The 13,444-nt window shown below is 36.4% G+C and overlaps 1 protein-coding gene across 1 annotated transcript; it reads right to left on the bottom strand.

Moving 5' to 3' along the window:
• Window positions 1-558: 558 nt before the first annotated feature.
• Window positions 559-13,348, bottom strand: jdp2a (Jun dimerization protein 2a). The gene is made up of 5 exons (XM_046856498.1): window positions 13,223-13,348; window positions 12,929-13,123; window positions 2,336-2,553; window positions 1,676-1,780; window positions 559-1,553 (listed from the first exon to the last, which is right to left on the bottom strand). The coding sequence occupies exons 2-5, from the start codon at window positions 13,014-13,016 to the stop codon at window positions 1,368-1,370; spliced, it is 597 nt and encodes a 198-aa protein (XP_046712454.1). The 5' UTR covers window positions 13,017-13,123; window positions 13,223-13,348; the 3' UTR covers window positions 559-1,367.
• Window positions 13,349-13,444: the final 96 nt, after the last annotated feature.

The raw sequence follows: 13,444 nt of genomic DNA, 5'->3' as shown, positions 1-13,444 counted from the left end.
CTACAAAATAATTATTTGCAGCTGGATTCTTGTATCTCGCACATTCCCAAGTATTACATCAATAAGCTCAGTTATTCATCATTTTTGTTTTGCTACAGAAGCGAGTTTTATATTGTACTAAGTTTGCATAACATATTCCTAGAATTTTGGTTGATTTTTTAAAGGTCACCACTCACATGATGCTGATGTTGAACTGCAGTAAAATCATGATTTAATGATATAAACGGTCCACAATATATATATTTATTTTGCCACATATTTAATTGTGCAGTCTACACCTATTTATAACTTACTCCCCTGTGGACATTCAGTGCACCTCTGTATAATAATGATCCATTAAAATTTTTTATTACATTACATTTATAGTACCGAAAAATTCGTACTATTCCTCAGTTGATGCTTTCAGCTCAAAGCTGAACTCTCCTCAGATTACGAGTGGCGATCACCTGGTATAGCTTTTTGCTTTCTCAATAACAATCTCAGAATATGATTGTATATACATTTAAAGAAGAAAACCCATGGTCAATCGGGTTAAACTGCACAGAAAGTATCAAACAGTTGAAGAGGAGCTGATTTAATCATTAAGGACTGTAGAATATACTTCCCAAATACATAGTGTATATTGTTTGCATTTCTTCACAGCCATTAAACATAATGAGTAAGTCACAGAAAAAAAGGGGTTATATAACTATCTGTTATATCGCAGTAATATAAAATGTATCACATCTAGTGATAACAGTCCATATAATGTAATGTACATGAAGTATAAAAATCAGAAAAAAATATATATATAAAATGTCGGTAACTATAGGAACAAGATGTAAACAGTCCATATACTGTATATGTGCATACATGACGCCTGCGTCTTAAATGAGAAGAAAGAAAGAAAGAAAGAAAGAAAGAAAGAAAGAAAGAAAGAAAGAAAGAAAGAAAGAAAGAAAGAAAAGCAAATTCATAAGGGCAAATCATGACTTTGTCATGGACTTTAGAACAAATCATCCAGTTGCATTGCCAAAACACACATCTTTACGTGATACCTTGAGGAAATGCACTTTGTTTTTGCTATCAAACTGTCATGTTAACCTGGTTGGATTAAGATAAAGCCATTACGCACATAATGACCACAAACAGAAAAAATCTACAAACTGTCAGCACGTCTCCCAATCTGATTGGCACATGTATGCGTGGGTGAGACAGGAGTTCCACAAAGGCTCAAAAACTCCAAGCGTACGGGTCGGAGTGCTTCACTCGTTCAACCTTAAAATGTCCAAGAGTTTAGAGCTAAGTGCTTCTAGCTAGCTGTACGGAAGCTAACCTGTAAACAGTAACTGTGGAAAAGCACCACTCTCGAGTCTCTGTACTTTTCCTCATTTGGCCTCCAGCTGCTCCAGGAGGGGGTTGGCCTCGCTCTCAGGGGTTTTCACGCTGTCTGTCCTAACGATGCACGTCGGCCGGTGACGGTTGAGCATGAGGATAAGCTGCTGGCGCTCGTGCTTCAGCTCCTCGATTTGCGCTTTGAGCTCGGAGTTCATCATCTCCAGCCTCTCGGACTCCTGAGGGCACAGTTTCAGAATAATTATTGTTGAATACTGTGTGATTACAGTCGGTGTTGGTTTTGCATGCAGCTTTCTGTCTGCTTGTATTGTAATAATTTAGGCTGAAAAATAAACCTCACCCTTTGTAGATACTCTGTTCGTTCTTTCTTTTTGTTTCGACATCGTGCTGCCGCCACTTTGTTTTTTTCTCGTCTCCTCTTCCTCCTCTCCTCCTCCTCATCTTTCTAAATGAGGGACCAAAATATTATATATTACTTTATTAAGTCAAATGGGTATTTACAGAGTCACAAGTGAATGTTCTTAACTCGGTCTCTGCTTTTGGATAAATCTCCTCCTATAATGCAAAGATAGCAGAGATTGTTGAACAGGTCTTTCCATGTGTCTGACTAGGATTTTATTCAGATGGCAAAGAGTAGCATTATGTCTTCTTTACCAGATTTCAGTCATGTAATTTCTGACCACCCACTAGATGGACTCATTGTTCCTGTAAATGTAATGTAATTCATAAACTTTTTGCATTGATATTCAAGAGAAAAATAACTGTTTTAATATTCTGTCAAGCTAATATTGCTAACTTTCAACTCATATTCTACATTCGAAACACATTTATGGAAACTAACATTTCAAATTGTGAATAAAGCTGCCCTAGTACACTTACAATTGGAACCCAATTTAGTAGTAACTGGCTCCAAAAATCAGATGTATACATGTGGTTTCAGGCTAAATTTGCTGTGTTAACACTAAGTCCACTTGGTAAACAACCTAATTTAATACCTCACCTCAGCTTTAATAGGAAGATGGTGCTTGCTCAGCTTGCCCAAGAAGTGCAGCGGAGACAGCATGGCTCCCAGGCTACACAGGTCGGCGTATTTCAGCTGGTCAGTGAGCGTCGTGGCAGAGATCCCAGCCAGCGGGCCAAGGCTGGGTAAAGAGCCTGCCGTCACTGAAGGGTCAGGGATCTGTCCGGGCATCATGGCATGCACGCCCTTCACCACAGCTAGAACACACACCAAGAGAGGAACTGGAGTTCATTTTCATTTAAGTACTTAATCTCTATGGAGACAAAACAGACTGATGCAAAACAGAGTGTGGCCATTCTGTAAAACTTTGGTTGTTGAATAATCCAAAAAAAGATTACATGAGTGATGCAACTTTAATTTATAACGTATGGTTACTCTAACATTTTCTAATAATTAGAACAACTGGAACGAAACATAATATATCCTTGATAAAAAATAAAGTGGTGTGTCTAAACCCTAGTGCATGCATGTACAAAAGAGATTTCACAAATAAACACATTACACACAACCAGTCCATCACCAAGTCAGTGCCTTTTGATATCCACATGGAGCAAAAGCAGACAAACACTTTTATTATTCGTTTGCCATTACCTTTGCTCTGCGCCATTTTTTTTCCTGCCACTCCATGCCATACAAACAATATATGTCTCACAAGCCACCTCTCCACCCTTCCATAGCATACTCCCATTTACAGTCACTTTGGCAAGACTCACTCCAGAGGCCAAGCTGAAAGGCACACACAAAAGTAGTCCCAGACACATTCCCCTTTATCCCGTAGAGAGAAGAAGAGAGCGAGCCAGCCAAAACCCGCCTGCTGCCCGCTTTCCCCCCACGCCGGCCTGCTCACCGCTCTCTGTGTCAGAACACTGGAATGTGGCCACAGAGGAACAGCACAATGTCATCAGCCTCCACCACTGGCCTGCTCCAAAAATCCTTTTCAAAAAAACACCCACTTTTAACAAGACTCAAGGCTGGAAATCAACTCGACAATGGAATTCAAGTGCTTGTTTTGTATCTGCAGTGGGTGCTGGCTACATAACGGTTTTTGCACCTGATAATGCAAAAGAAGGAACAACTTCTTATTACTATTTCTCATAATGACAGTCGTCTGACCAAAACTGCTTATAAGTAGTACGTTTAAGTTAGTTAGATTAATGTCAATTTTAACACCTTACAAACATGTAGAAATATAGACATGATTTTACAATGATAATATTAAAAAGCAGGATACAAGAAAAGCGATTTTGGTTTTGAAGGGTGTTAGCAATAAGGCTTAGTCTACTTTACCAAACCAAGTCTAATTTATAAATGTATATATATATATATATATATATATATATATATATATATATATATATATATATATATACACGGTATAGATCTAACCCCATGGTCATGTTGCATAATTAAGACTAACTTCTGTTACTGCATAGACAAACTGTAAACTTCTCTGGTAATTATTTGTCCATGTATATTTTTTGCATACAATTGTGTAGTAAAAACTGTAGGTACAAATAAGTAATAAATCCAACACACAACAGAGGGCACACATTGCAGTTAGAAAACTACTGGAGCCTATTAAATATGCACTGCACATTTGGGTTTTAGACAAAAAATAATAATATGAGACAGCTCAGAATTTTAGCATTAATATCCTAATCTTTAGAACTAGACAGCTGCCATTGTGAGAGATGTGAAGGAAAAAACACAAGACCAACATTCTGCGACATCACCATCAACTTCCACAAAGCAAAGATGAATGCAGCACAATCCACCATTAGAATACTTAGAGAGCAAAACTGTAGGGGCCATACCACGAGATGCAAACCACCTATCAGCTGTGAGAATCAGAGGGTCATATTTGAATTTGCAAATAAGCCACAAGAGACATATAGATTTATAAGCTCATGCACTTAAACACAGTGGAGGTCATGGCTTGGCCTCGCATGGCTGCTTCTTAAACAGTGCAACTAATGGTCATTGACGGAGATAATGCATGATAGTAGCAGCAGAATGAATTCATAAATCTGAAGACACATTGTCTGCCAATTTACAGGGAAAATGTCTCTAATCTAATGGGTAGAAACTTCATCATGCAGCTAGACAATGACCCAAATTACACTACCAAATACACTAAAGAACTTAACAGGGTGTGAAAAGTGGAAGTATGCATTCAGTGTGGGGGAAAAGTGGAAGCATGCATTCAGGGTGGGGAAAAATAGACACTAGAGGAGAATAAAAAGAGAAACTTCCCATCACAAAATATGTTGTTTGGATATGTGAAGGATGTGTTCCAATACTTCTGCACACCAAAAATGTAGGTGGTCTTATGCCAAAAATCACATGTTCAACGTTAACTTGTGCAAATGTAAATATCAGGCAATTAAATTCTCCTCAATATTTTATTATCTCAAAACCAAATGTCTTCAGTGTAAAAAAACAACAAATGGTTTGGCCTTGCTTTTGACTTTCGGAAGAAATTGCAGCTTAAGATGAGTATAATGCATCTATACAAGCTCCATCATGGCAAATACCATTACGGAGAGCTGTTTCCTGAATGAAATCCAGTCAAATCTCCATCCTTGAAACTTGGTGTATGTTTCCAAATAAAACTCTATGTGGGCCAGCCATGACAAGCATGTATTCAAGCGATGACAGCATGATTAATTTGGAAAAGTAAATGGAATACAACAGTGTTCCTTTTGTTTAGATTTTCACCAGAAAGTCCTATAGCACTATAATGCTCTCTGAGCACTATACTGAGCACTATACTAACTATGACACAAGCATTATTTAAATACGAATCTACTATTGAAAGCACTGGAATACATTAAGCAAAGTTTTAATTAAGTTTAATGTAAGCATCATAGCACTTGTACAAGGGACAGGTGCATTTATGGACCTATATACAGGGTAACTACTATAGAAAGCCAAATGTAATAAATAAAGCATGATTTTAGACAGACAAAAAAGTCTCAGATTGCTGCAGCTAACAAGTTTAGCTTACTTGTGGTAGAACAATGCTGCATAAAGTACAATTCAACAAATGGTTTAGAAATGTCACAAGTATTTTATGGCGTACTTATTCTGAATTTAACAGCAATGTTCTAAGGAAAGTGAAACAAAAATAAAGGAAGCTGTCAATAGGTCATTGACTGTATCGATGTGTGAAATCGTTCCTTGTAGAAGCTGCTGTTTTTGTTGAGAGCAATGATTAAATGATTGTACTCAGATAAGAAAAAGATATTTGCTCTCAAATTGCACATACAGCAGATGATCTATGCAGCAGATGCTTTTTTATCATTATATATAGGCATTAGATCCTGCTGCTGTGGGTCCATGGCAGATTTGAGCATTTCAACGTTGATGCACATAAAGGCTGCTTCATTAATAACCCGCTCACCGTGTATGAGTGAGTTACAATCCAGATCCATTTAATGCTTTGCATCTATTGTTTTTAATGATTTCACCACCAACATATTAGTCCACTTCCTGCACTCACACTCGATCCTTATTAACTTGCTGTTTATTACAATTTTAGTCTCTGTAAATGTATTTGGATTTAATTGTGGCCTTGGGCATAAGGCTGTTACAACAATACCTCTGGAGATATTGGAAAACACTGGAGAAACCCAGATGTAGAAATTCCAGCAGTGTCAGCATGGCCTGTAAGTTTTTGCTCTGACAGCATGTCCTGTCATCGTGGTGTATGAGTTCCTGCTCTGACAGTATATAACCGGTGTCAACTAGAGTGTGCACAGACTGCTCTTTTCATAAATGCTATTATTTTTGTACCTGTCACCAATAAAAGCAACAAATTTAGTTGGTTCTACTTACACAAAAATAAAAAACAACTAGTATTGAAAACCACCATATTCCTGACCAGTCTGGTCCTAATGATGAATGAAGAAATGACACTGTTGATATGCTCCTAGTTTTTGAATTACAGTGGTTCCCTGGAACTCATGGTGGTTATGTTCTAAGACCCGAAAAAATTCAGAAAAGCTGCGAATTTTGGATGAACCCCCGCAGCCCCTATGGTACCTTAGTCAATTCATCATGTTTATATATATATATATATATATATATATATATATATATATATATATATATATATATATATATATAAATTTGATAAAAAGTTCAATTATATCATTTTTTTTTACTATTTGTACTTTCTTTGTACATTTTTGCATTTTTATTATTCTGTATTTGACTAATTTTATTTCCTGTTTAGCCTACAATTCTGCCCTATGTTTAATTCAAAATAATCTCTGCTTTTAAATGCTATGTAGTTTATCAAGAGGCAGAAAACAAAACAACAACAGGCAACATTGATTGATTACAATTCTTGTTACCTTGTTCTGAGGTAAATCATGTAATAATAAAAAAATAATAATATGTTAATAATAATGTTGTGGCACTCAGCAACTGCCAAAGAGTGGATTAACTGTGCAGAAACAGCACACACTGTCAACATCCTTAATAATTGTAAGAAATCCACCGCATTTTGTTCAGCAAATTGGTTGTGCATTGGATACCTGGGTGTTCTGTACTCATGAATGTATATGTCAATAACAGTGGCATACTAAGGCAATTACAATAAACAGTGTTATGTTGCAAAGGGGCAACATTTAAAGCTTTTTTGTTTCCTGATCCAATGGAGCACCGAAACCTTTAGCTAATATCCAATATCTCTCAGTCAACAATGCTTTTAGGGGAGATTTTAAATGCATTGTTTTTATGGTTACGCCACAGGACGATTCTGTGTTAACTCAACCAACTGTCCGCCACCAGTTTAGTATATATGATGCATTCTACTGAAATTTTTATAGGACAATAAATCTGTACTGCTAAACAAGAAACACATTGACTACTCTAAAATATATCCGAGTTTAATTTCTATAGTATTGTCCATTGAGAACATATAATAAAATGGAGGCTGATATGTGAGGGGTGTACTCACTTTTGTGAGATACTGTACATCTGCTTTCACATGGAGTCTGCACACTTACAAGATACAGTAAGAACAACATCCATTGTTTAAAAATCAACCGTTGATGAAAACTGTTGAAATTCACAGGAAAGCCTTCAGGCAGTAAATGCATTTGTTGCTGAAGCTGAGAACTCATTTCCCAGCATCTGAAACATTGGCAATGATATAGAGAAAACAAACGGAAATTTTTTTTCTTATCTGCAGTTCAACAAATGGCAATGACTAGTTTCTGAATAGAATGGCTGCCTTTCTATAAACATTCTACAAGCAAACTGTCTAATAGTTCAGTAAAAAAATATTCACTAGTATATGATAGCATATTTATGTATATTTTTTGTTAAATGCTATTCATGAAAACTATTATTACTGACAATAAGGGAAAAAAATAGAATGTTAGAATTAGATAATAATAATAGAATTAATTTTAATTTGACATTTTGTGGCAGGACTATAGCTTTTTTGCATTATGAGCTATGACTGCTGGATGTATCCAACTATAGCTGGCTACTTGTTTAAAAGGCTTGTGCCACACAAACAGCCTGTTAATGTCTAGTGGACTACATGATTTACAAAATTACAAATAAGAAGACAGAGTTATGCTTGCTGTAATGCTCTTGCAAAGCTCAGAGCACATTGTCCCTAAATGAAGAAAATGTCAAAAAAACAAAAAGGGAAAAGTGATATCATCTGACATCATACACATAATCTTTTACATCACTACTTCTTTTACAATTGTTCAGTCTATAAGATTTATCATTTCTCTGAAAAATGTTTGGGTGCCTGAGACAAAGTAAACCCCAACCTTAACACAAGCAATTGATATGTCTAAGTGTGTCAGAAAGCCAGCAATATTTGTGGCAGGCTAATCAGAATGAAAGTCATGTTCTGTACACTAGATATAATCAGAGGAATGCTTGCCGGATGTTTTATTAGCATTATTTTTTTCACCCAAAACAGTAAAACAGTTCCACATAATAAGACTGTACAAATGAAACTGATACCTCAGATATTATTTAAAAAACATAAAAAAATGTATTAGTTTTTTATTTGCATTTTAATTAAAAAGACAGACATTTCATATTCACTCTATATTTCGAAAAGGAGTTTATAATCCCTCTTAAACTGAAGAAGGATAAACCAGTTGCTAATTTTCTGAAAAAGAAAACTTGAAATCAGACATCACTGCTGCATACTGTTCCCATACAAACTATATTGGATAATACAGTCAAGTGGCTTAACTTTTATTGCTATCTAAGGGATAAAAATAAACAACAAATCAGCACATTTTTCTTCCAGCTACACAGACCCATTCAGCAGAATCTCTTCCATTCTGACACATCGTCACATCCCATCTTATATTCCAACATGTAAGTATTATGCAATAAAAAAATGACTGTATTGTTCATATTTCCAGCAGCTGCGCAAATACAAAAATCGCATGTCTGCATGTTTGTTTATCCAACTGTTTAAGATCTAATTACCTCCAGTCAATGTGGCATTTATACCTGAAAATATGAAATAGACAAAATAAACATTATTATTCGTAGTACATAAAGTATAAAAAAAGCAGTCAGTAGACCAAGAATGGGTTTCAGTTCTTGTTATGCACAGCAACGAGGTCAGGAAAATCTGGAAGCAATGAAAGGGCACTTCTTCTCATTGCATAACAACGCCTATAATGCTACATAATGGCATTGACCTTTATAGCCTCAAGAAGCTTCTGTTAATCAACCACCTTCAGTGTCAGCATGAGGCACAGCATGTATACCAAACCATAGAAATATATATATATATATATATATATATATATATATACATACACTAAATGTTTTTCATCAACACATTGCTCCACTGTCAATTTGGTTAACGGTTTCCTACGGTACCCATAATGCTGTTTGACTGCAGACAAATAAAAACACTATTTTCTACCTTGCATTGGAGCTCTAAGGTGGGAAAAAACATGATTGCCTTCATAGCAACAAGCTAGCCAGCTATCATTGACGAGTAATGTCCAGTTACCTTGTCAAAACGGATAACTACGTGATCGGTGTTATAGAAGAAAAAAGCAAATATGTCTGTATGTTGAGTGATCTGAAGCAAATACTTGTATAGAGTCCACTCCAAAAGTATTAGAACAACAAAACAGATTTTCTTTGTTGATGTTGTTTTAATTTCCTGACATTTAAATCTAGATCTGCAAAAAATGTTCATGGCACCTTTGTTGTCATACCATACATATTTTGTGTAAATAAAAATAAAAAATCAAGTATAAATGAATCAAGAATTCAAACCACTGACATCACCAAGCTTTTCCATTTCACTTAATGCTTTTACAAACTTTAAATGCTGCTTCGTTTAAGTTGTTGTTTGTTTTGTGGTTTTGTTTCCTTTTAGTTTCCTTTTCTTGTGTTGGCAGTGTGTTTTGGGTCATTGTTTTACTGCATGATTTGATTAGGATGGATGAATTACTCTATAAATTGGTGGAAAGAATGTTTCTGTAGACTTCTGAATACATTCGGCTGCTACCATCATGAGTTACATCATCAAAAAAGATTAGGAGCCAGTTCCAGAAGAAGTCATGCAAGCCTAAGCTATGACACTACCTCCACTGTGCTCCAAGCCTGGCATAAAAATCCACACTGAAGTTGTGGGGGTGTTTTGTTGAAAAAGGAATGGGATCATGAACAAGCATTATCTTGAAACACTGTAAAAACACCTCAGAACTTTAGCCAGAAAGTCGGGTCAATTAGGTCTTTTAGCAGGCTAATCATCCTAAGCAAAACTGCTCTTAAACAGTTTAACAGATAACAAAGTAAAAGTATTGAAGTGGCCAATTCAAAGAGCTGACCTGAATCTCCTAGATAACTTTTGTGCAAGCAAAAGGCCCACAAACCTTAGTTATATCAGTTCTGCCAGAATGTCATAGTATTGGGAGACATATGTAAAAGGTAAACCCAAGTTTGTACGTTCAATCATTAAAAAGCAATGACACCAAATTCTAACGACGTATATGTTACTGTTTAACTCATTATAAACTGACAACTGTTGTAAAAATAACATTCTCTCATGAAAACAAAGTACAGATCATAAATCACTTATGGGTACATGAAATGTTTGGAGTTGTGAAACATTGAGTGTGAATGTTTTTAGCCTATGTGTATATTTTCAACCTCTGGAGAGAAGTCCTGTTCACTCCACCCTAGGGTAGTAACGATACACAAAATTCATGAATAATATATTAAATAATATATTTTAATATTTTATAATAATAAAATAGAATAATAGAATAGAATAAGCCAAATGAATGCAATGAATGCATGAATGCATTATTGTTGTATTGTTTATATTGTTTAATTTAAGCAACCAATTAAATTGGCACAAATTTAATTGCTTAAATAAAATTCAATAAATTGAAAAATATAATTAAATTTGCGTACATTTGTTAGACCCCATTTGAGTAATACAGATGGGTATGTAAGTGTGTGTGTGTGTGTGTGTGTGTGTGTGTGTGTGTGTGTGTGTTTTACATTTAATATTATATTATATATATTATATATTTTGTAAGGATATGATTATTTCTGCATACTATAACAAATGTCTTCATTCCTTCAAACACTAATGCTAGCGCTATGAATTCTTTAGTGATTTCATGCATGCGCAAAACAAATCTTATTTCAGGTACGGAGTGAGTAGCCACAGTGCTGTGTGTGTTTTTAAGTCTAATAATAATAATAATTATAATAATAATAATAATAAAAATAAAATTAATAATAATAATATTAATAATAATATTAATAATAATAATAATAATAATAATAATAATAATAATAATAATAATAATAAATGTCAAAGCTCAAAGTGCGAGACAGAGACTAAACAAACTTGCGGTCCGCCACTTAATATGTTTCTAAAGGAACTCAGATTTTAACTATGTTTCCCATGTACACCACTTAGTTAGCAGAAAACCAAAAACCCACTAGCCCATTCTGGAAGCTCTTGCTTTAGCTTTACCTGTAATGCAGCTTTCCAGCTCACTCAGATCCTCACCAAAGTGCCTACTTTCATGTTAATTAAACCCATCATCATGCAAAACATCCACTAGCTCACCAAGTCTCTGCTGTAATTCAGAAACTTCTGGAGAATTTAGTCAAACAGGGACTACTTCTGTGCAGGAACTTTCAGTATTATGACATCAAACACGTTCTTCTGTGTCATCAACACGGTAAACACCACCGTAATAACTGACCATGAAGTTAGGACCAGAATCTCACACTGTATTGTCAAAAGTATGTGGACACCCAACAATGACTTCTCTATGCTGCTCTTTGCCATACTGTTACCACAAAATTGGAAGCACACAACTGTACAGAATGCCTTTCAACGCTGTTGCATTACACTTTCCCTTCACGTGAACAAAAAAAGCCCAAAGCTGTTCCATCATTACTTTCCTGTGCACAAAATGAGCTCCATTAAGACATATTTTGCACTCGAGTGTCCTGCACAGAGCCCTGACCTCAACCGCAAACCCCAACAAACACCAGTGGGATGAACTGGAACGCCGACTACACCCCACAACTTCACGTCCAACATCAGTGTCCAACATCAATAACTCTCTTGGGTGCTGAATAAACCAAAATCCCCCAGTCAGTCCCAAAATCTACTGAAAAGCCTCTCCTGAAGAGTTGATGGATCGTATAAAAGAAGGAATAGGGTGTTCTAATAGATCAAACATGGAATCTACATAAACACATCCACTTCCATTGAACTTGTGACAAAAAAGACTTTGGATCATTAGCAAGTTCAAAATGGACATGCCAGTGGACTCAAGCATGGATAAGTGGTTGCTTTTTCAGCAGCATGAATAAAGTCTGTACATGAATTATGGCTCAGTCATTCTCAGCGAGATGTTCAAATGATACTAAGACGCAAACCGACGTAGTTTATGTAGTGAAAATAATAAATAGTCTCATTTTACTCCAGAGTAACGCCCTGTCCTATGAGTCAGTTTCAAAGCGGAAGTGGTCGTCAGTAAAACATGTAGCTTGTCTTACATAACACGTAAAGTAACCAGCATGAACATATTCGGGGGACCCCCTGAAATAAGTCTGTCTTACTGTCATTGTCATTTTTCCTTTTTTGGGTATTCACTCTGGTTGTTGCAAAGCTCCTGAAATTGGATAGAAAAATCCCAGGAAATTTTTGTACAAATATCTAAGGCATGGTGTTGTGTAATTACTAGAGATGTTCTGAAAGGGGGGGGATTTGCATCAACGCGCTACAGCGCCACACAATCCGCAAAGCCGAACAGACGCGAGTGCTAGTTTGCACACTTTGTTGCACTATATATATATATGTGTGTGTGTGTGTGTGTCTATGCTACATTGCACAAAATATCCAGTGATGGAAAATCAAAATGAAGAAATATCAATTTGTAAAGTGTCCGGTTTGTCGCTGAAGCTCCGTGCGAGCGTGGCGCCGTGAAAAAAAAAAAGCCCAATCCTCCTCCTTCTTCTTCCACCACCTCCTCCTCCTCCTCTTGCTCCTTCCTGCTAAAGTTCCTAAACTTTGCGGCTTACCTGACTTCGATCCCGCGATCCCTTGGTGTGCCTTCTTCAGGTCAGCTGGAGGTCTCGAGTAGATTTTGAACAGGGGAAAGCGTTGCATCAGCACGTTTATATACCGATCCCTGGCTGGGAGGACTCGGGAATGCGGAACTCTGTGTTCTCCGGCAGCCAGACGTAAGCAGGGATGCAGGAAAAAAAAAAACTGTCCTGCACCAAAAAGAAGCAGGGGGCAGTGAGAAGGGGAGAAGTGAGGGAAGTCCTGTTCACTCCACCCCTTAGATACCAGAAAACAAACAACCCACTCACCTCGAGAAGAGCTGAGCTAAAATAATCCACATGGAAGAGAACATTTCCACAATGTCTGCGAATCAAACCTGCAATCTTAAAATCACTTTATTGCAAGACTTCCAGTCTGGGCTAGGTCGTATTTTATATGTGACCATGTGTTTGCATTGTACAGGGTTATCCTATTTGTATGTAATAAATTGGTCAGATGCTCCACTTGACATTATACCACAGCCAGCAGAG

The sequence above is a fragment of the Silurus meridionalis genome, chromosome 8 (assembly GCF_014805685.1).
Source record: "Silurus meridionalis isolate SWU-2019-XX chromosome 8, ASM1480568v1, whole genome shotgun sequence".
Taxonomy (NCBI): Eukaryota; Metazoa; Chordata; class Actinopteri; order Siluriformes; family Siluridae; genus Silurus; species Silurus meridionalis.
The sequence above is the reverse complement of the archived record's forward strand: the minus strand, read 5'-3'. Positions and strand labels throughout refer to the sequence as shown.